At 40.6% G+C, this 6,964-nt stretch overlaps 1 protein-coding gene across 5 annotated transcripts in view; it reads left to right on the forward strand.

Moving 5' to 3' along the window:
* Positions 1 to 6,964, forward strand: part of FAT3 (FAT atypical cadherin 3) — a 745,318-nt gene that overhangs the window by 577,127 nt on the left and 161,227 nt on the right. For all 5 annotated transcript variants that reach the window (XM_019524814.1, XM_019524817.1, XM_019524818.1 and 2 more), the window contains exon 10: positions 2,089 to 6,162. In XM_019524814.1, the coding sequence (XP_019380359.1) occupies positions 2,089 to 6,162 (4,074 nt within the window). The remainder of the gene's footprint in view (positions 1 to 2,088; positions 6,163 to 6,964) is intronic.

Below are 6,964 nucleotides of genomic sequence, written 5' to 3' on the forward strand. Positions count from 1 at the left end.
TCTTTTATCCAAAGTCACATTCTTTTTGCAGTTGCTGACCTCTCTTCTTGTTTTAATAACGAATTTGCAACATTTTCTAGAAAAAAGTCATTTTTTTGAGTCCTATTTCTTCAGAGATTAAATGATAAAGCCTTCTGTCCCCAAAACATTTTATCTACTTTCAATGCTATAGCTCCTTTTAATTTTTCCATATCTACTCTAGCCCTTTTTATTCATTTTCTGCAGCCTTGAACTACTCTAATCTTCTCAGTATTTGCTTAATAGCCTCTTTAAATCAGGGCATGAGTTGTTATCCCTTTATCATATAAGTGGTTTGTTAGCCCCTAACCAATTTTTTGTCATTATGTATGCAAATATTTGAAAGGTTGATTCCAAACATTGGGAATTCATTTTTCTTTATTTCCATAGCATACGTTTGCAAAAGAGAAATAGCCCAAACTTTCAAATCTGTGTTCCGTTGATAGGTACCTAAAGAGAAGTAACCAGGGATTCAGAAGGATTGGCCCCTCAAAGAAAACTTTAAAACTTTAAAGACAAATGAAGCGTTTTTGCTGTCTTCAATGTGAAATAAATATGAAAGCTAAATGTGATATGAATCTTACCTTTTCACAAAAGACTCTAGGTCCATATACAGGCACCTGAATAAGTAACATGATGTTTAGTAGTCACTAGTAGCTGCTGCCTGATCTGCATTTTTCCTATTTATTCAATTTATTTATCTAGGTGCTGAAAGACTGACTTGGAAGCTTGGTCATAGATTCTCAGGGGCAGATTACGTTAGTTAAACTAAGCATCTAATAGGACATAGGTGGAAAGCTGGTACTAAGTCAGTTCAGGATAACTCTGCTTTAGCAACCACAGCACTCCTTCAGCCCTCATCTAAGCTCCACTGTCATCCAGGATAAAGGTGAACTGACAGCTAAAACATATGCCTTAACCCCTGGAGGGACCCAAAAGATATGCATGGTGAGAGTTCACCTAATATACAATTTATGTGGAGGTCAGCAGACTGCACAGCAGGCACTGGCTCAAAACCATGGCCAGACAAAGAAAAGTGACCCCGTCATCCTTTTGTGTAGTAGCTTAGTAGTTAGGGCCATCAGAGCAAATGTGAGAGACCTGGGTTCCTCTTCAGCCTGAAGCCTCAAACCCACTTCAGCACAACCTAAGAGAATCCTTAACCAACAAGTTATTGAATAGTTTAGTTAAAAGAACCTCCAGCTCTCCTGTTGAAACTGTATCATTGGACATTCAAAACTATGTGTTCTAGGGACAGAAGAAAGCAAACAGAAGGGAGTTTGCTTTAATAGCCCAGTGAGAAGGACATTCTCCTGGGAGATGGGGAACCTAGATTCTGATCCCTACTCCAAAGATTATTTCTTTTGTTTTTATTTACTGACTGTCTAATATAAAATGAATAGTAGTATTCTTATATTCTGTAACTTGGTGCTGAAGGCACTCTTCTAGTGGAAGGAAGTGAGTTCAAATCCCCTCAGGCCAAGGAGAGCCTGGAACCCACAGTCTCTTATTTCCTGGGTGAGTCCTCTAACCTATGGATGGGGGTGCCTATGCATCCCTGAATCAGATGTATGAGTCCAGAGAAGGGTGGGTATTTCAGATGCACTCTTACACACGGTTGGCCAGCTCTATAGGTAGCTCCCTGATCAGTACCTGAGTTCTCTGGATCACCCTTTGGAAGATCCAGTTTTCACCATTAATTGTACAGAGAGTGCCAGCACCTTACCTTGTTTCTTTGAATCCACCTCTTGCAGTCAGAAACCTAATGTTTTTAGGAGACACCTGAGGAGCCAATCTAGATTTTGCCCTGGGCTTGAGATCCACAGAGGTATTTAAGCACCCAGTTTCTTCATATCAATGGAATGAAGAGATCTAAATATGTTTTTGGCATCAAACATACTTCTGAGGATCCCATTCTTAGGTTTTGTAGTCTATTCAATTACTAGCATTAAGTAGCTACAGATGACCACTCCTGTATTATTCTGTTCTGTGATTACCTCATAGTCCAATTATTCTTTGAGTATAGAATTTTCCAGAGTTCCCTTCTAACATGCAATATTTATGTTTTAGGAAATACTGGAAACACATTCAAGATTGAACCTGTTTTAGGCATCATAACAGTATTGAAGGAGCCAGACTTGACCACCATGGTACAGTTTGTTTTGTCTGTCAAAGTAACTGACCAGGGATCCCCACCACTATCTGCAACAGCAATTGTTCGCATTTCTGTGACCATGTCAGATAATTCCCACCCAAAGTTTATGCATAAGGAATACCAAGCAGAAATTAATGAAAATGTTGATATTGGAACGTCGGTCATCCTGATCTCTGCCATCAGTCAGTCTACATTGGTATATGAGGTCAAGGATGGGAATGTGGATGGAAGCTTTACTATAAACCCATACTCTGGAGTCATCACCAGTCAAAAGGCACTTGATTATGAACGCATATCCTCGTACCAGCTCATTGTACAAGCAACCAACATGGCAGGTATGGCATCAAATGCCACCGTGAACATTCAAATTGTGGATGAAAATGACAATCCACCAGTTTTTCTCTTCTCCCAGTACTCCGGCAGCATAAGTGAGGCTGCTCCTGTAAACAGCATAGTCCGGAGCTCAGGTAACAGCCCACTGGTGATACGAGCCACTGATGCTGACAGTAATCAGAATGCTTTGCTTGTCTATCAGATTGTCGAATCCACTGCTAAGAAGTATTTTATTGTAGATTCCAGCACTGGTGCAATCAGAACAATTGCAAATTTAGACCATGAAACAATAGCTCACTTTCACTTCCATGTGCATGTTAGGGACAGTGGAAATCCACAGCTCACAGCAGAGAGCCCTGTCGAAGTAACCGTTGAAGTAACTGATGTCAATGACAACCCACCTGTCTTCAGTCAGGCTGTATTTGAGACAGTTTTGCTGCTGCCCACTTATGTTGGAGTAGAGATTCTTAAAGTCCAGGCTACTGACCCAGATTCAGGGGTTCCACCTGAACTGACATACAGTCTCATCGAAGGCAACATGGACCATTTTTTGATTGATTCAGGTACAGGTGTAATCACCATAAAAAACAATAGCCTTTCCAAAGACCATTATATGGTGGTAGTGAAAGTGTCTGATGGAAAATTTTACAGCACTGCTATGGTGACCATAATGGTAAAAGAAGCTATGGATAGTGGGCTCCATTTTACACAAAGCTTTTATTCCACATCTATCTCAGAGAACAGCACTAATATCACAAAGATAGCAGTTGTCAATGCTATTGGGAACCATCTGAATGAGCCCTTGAAGTACAGTATATTAAACCCAGGGAATAAGTTCAAGATTAAATCCACTTCAGGAGTCATCCAAACAACTGGCATCCCTTTTGACCGAGAAGAGCAAGAGCTGTATGAGCTGGTAGTAGAGGCAAGTCGTGAGCTGGATCATCTACGTGTGGCAAGGGTGGTTGTCAGAGTTAACATTGAGGACATAAATGACAATGCTCCAGTATTTGTAGGGCTGCCTTACTATGCTGCTGTACAAGTTGATGCTGAGCCTGGTACTCTGATATATCGCGTCACAGCCATTGATAAAGATAAGGGTGCAAATGGTGATGTGTCATATCTTATAAAGGAAGACTATGGACATTTTGAAATTGATAGACAAACTGGTAGTGTCACTTTAAAGGGAGCTTTCAACTCTGACTTATCTAATATAGAGTACTTGGTTATCATCCTTGCAAAAGATGGTGGCAATCCATCATTGTCTGCTTCAGTAGAACTGCCTATTACTATAGTTAACAAAGCAATGCCTGTGTTTGACAAGCCTTTCTATACAGCATCAGTAAATGAAGACATAGAGATGCATACCCCAATTCTGAGCATAAATGCTACCAGTCCAGAAGGCCAAGGTATCATTTACATCATTGTTGATGGAGACCCCTACAATCAGTTTAACATTGACTTTGATACTGGAGTTCTGAGTGTCATCAGTCCATTAGATTATGAAGAAAATTCTATTTTTAAGCTGACAGTAAGAGCCAGCGATGCCCTAACTGGTGCTCGGGCTGAGGTCACCGTAGACTTAATCATCAATGATGTAAATGATAATCCTCCTGTTTTTTATCACTCAGCCTATAATGCCACCTTGTCTGAAGCATCTTTGATTGGGACTCCTGTGTTACAAGTGGTTGCTACTGATGCGGACTCTGAAAATAATAAAATTGTTCAGTATCAGATAGTCCAGGACACTTTTAACAGCACTGATTATTTTCACATTGATAGCAGTAGTGGTCTAATCCTAACAGCCCGTTTGTTGGATCATGAACTAGTTCAGCACTGCAGCTTAAAAGTGAGGGCAACTGATAATGGATTCCCACCTCTGAGCAGTGAAGTTCTTGTTAACATATATGTGACAGATATGAATGACAATGCACCAGTTTTTAACCAGTTAATATATGAATCCTACGTGAGTGAACTGGCACCTCGGGGTCATTTTGTGACTTGTGTCCAAGCTTCTGATGCTGACAGCTCTGATTTTGACAGACTGGAGTACAGTATCTTGTCTGGAAATGATCGAACCAGCTTTATAATGGACAGTAAGAGTGGCATTATAACCCTGTCTAACCATCGGAAACAGAGGATGGAGCCAATGTATAGCTTAAATGTCTCTGTTTCTGATGGATTGTTCACCAGCACAGCTCAGGTGCATATCCAGATCCTTGGAGCTAACCTATATAGCCCTGTGTTTTCACAGAGTGTTTATGTGGCAGAGGTTAGAGAAAATGCTGCCCCTGGTACTAAGGTAATCCATGTAAAAGCAACAGATGGTGATTCCAGTGCATATGGCCAGATAAGCTACTCCATAATAAATGATTTTGCCAAAGATCGATTCTTAATTGATAACAATGGGCAGATCCTAACAACTGAGAAACTAGACCGGGAGAACCCTTTGGAAGGGGACATCAGCATATTCTTAAGGGCTCTGGATGGAGGTGGAAGGACTACTTTTTGCACCGTAAGAGTGATCGTAGTAGATGAGAATGACAATGCTCCCCAGTTTATGACAGTAGAGTACAGAGCAAGTGTCAAATCAGATGTTGGAAAAGGCCATTTGGTCACTCAGGTGCAAGCAGTAGATCCAGATGATGGGGCAAATTCACGAATTACTTATTCATTGTATAGTGAAGCCTCTGTTTCTGTTGCTGATCTGCTTGAAATTGACCCTGACAATGGATGGATGGTTACCAAAGGTAACTTTAACCAGTTGAAAAGCACAGTTCTGTCTTTCTTTGTCAAAGCAGTTGATGGCGGCATTCCTGTAAAGCATTCTCTTATTCCTGTTTATATCCATGTTTTACCTCCTGAAACTGTTTTACCTTCCTTTTCCCAACCTCAGTATTCCTTTACAATACCAGAGGACACTCTCATAGGCAGCACTATTGATATTTTGCATGCATTGCCAAACCAAGGTGTTGTGTATAGCACAGTTAATGGTGAATTACCTGAAAACAACAAAGAGGGAATTTTCATCATAGAACAAGACACTGGAATCATAAAACTAGATAAGAGACTTGACCATGAGACAAATCCTGCTTTTCACTTTAAAGTTGCAGCCACCGTACAACGAGATAAAGTGGACATTGTAATAACTGTAGATGTGGAAGTTAAAGTGTTGGATGTAAATGACAACAAACCCTCATTTGAAGCTGCTAACTATGAAGCTATAATAATGGAAGGGATGCCAATAGGAACTAAACTTATCCAAGTGAAGGCAGTTGATTCAGACTGGGGTGCAAATGGACAAGTCACATATACCCTGGCTGTAGAATCAGAGCTAGACAAGATCCTGGAAGCATTCACAATAGATAGCAACAACGGTTGGATCAGCACACTAAAGGACCTCGATCATGAAAAGGACCCCACCTTCAGTTTTGCTGTGGTGGCCTCAGATCTGGGAGAAACTTTGTCCCTCTCATCAACTGTGCTGGTCTCTGTCACTGTGACAGACATAAATGATAACGCGCCAGTCTTTGAACATGAGGTGTACAGAGGAACAGTGAAAGAGAGTGATCCTCCTGGAGAAGTTGTGGCAGTTCTCAGCACCTGGGATGAAGACACCTCTGATATCAACCGTCAGGTTAGCTACCATATTACAGGTAAGGAACAAAAAGCATGTTTTCTTGCTAAAACATTATGTTACTGAAGAACCAAGAGTTGGTGAAGATTAGTGTGAAAGGTTTGTCAAGATTTGAGGTGTATCATTGGCTTGCAAGTAGTCCTATTTCCCTTGACTTTATTGTTCTTAATTTGAACAGAATTTTGTAGCCACTAGTAAAGCAGTAGAGAAAAGAGAAGCATGTGTGCTTGTGTGTGTGTGCGTGTGCATGCATGCGCACATGCGACTCTCTCCGCGTTTTTTTCTCCCTAATTTCCCAGATTGACACTTCATTCTGTGCTGCATTATAACACAGTATAATGCATCATGATTGATGTTTCAGCTGGGAAGGCTCACAACATGATGCTTCAGCCAGGGAAAATGAGCACTATTTCTTTATCAGGAGGAAAAACCTCATACTTCTAAACCCTTTTTAAAAAATTTAAAATAAAGGTGCTTCCCTTCCAGATAGGAAATTTCATTTAAAAATTCATTTCAAAATACCACTATCTATGGAAAAGTGCACAGTAAATTGAAGAGAGAATATACCCACACATTCCCCAGTTACTTGGAGCAACGTAGCACAGACTTGGGAAGTGATAATTTTCCTTTCTGTAGCATTTGTTGGCAGCTCTGTGGTTGATAAATACTGCATGGGGCAGTTTCTGTTACATTGCTAACTTTTTTCAAGTGTCATTTGAACATTGCTTGTTTCATTCATGTTATGTTTATAGTTATCCTTTGTCCCAGAGGAGAGAGAGAGAGAGAGAGAGAGAGAGAGAGAGAGAGAGAGAGTGTGTGTG

The sequence above is a fragment of the Gavialis gangeticus genome, unplaced genomic scaffold (genome assembly GCF_001723915.1).
Source record: "Gavialis gangeticus isolate Ggan-Ray unplaced genomic scaffold, GavGan_comp1, whole genome shotgun sequence".
NCBI lineage: Eukaryota > Metazoa > Chordata > Crocodylia > Gavialidae > Gavialis > Gavialis gangeticus.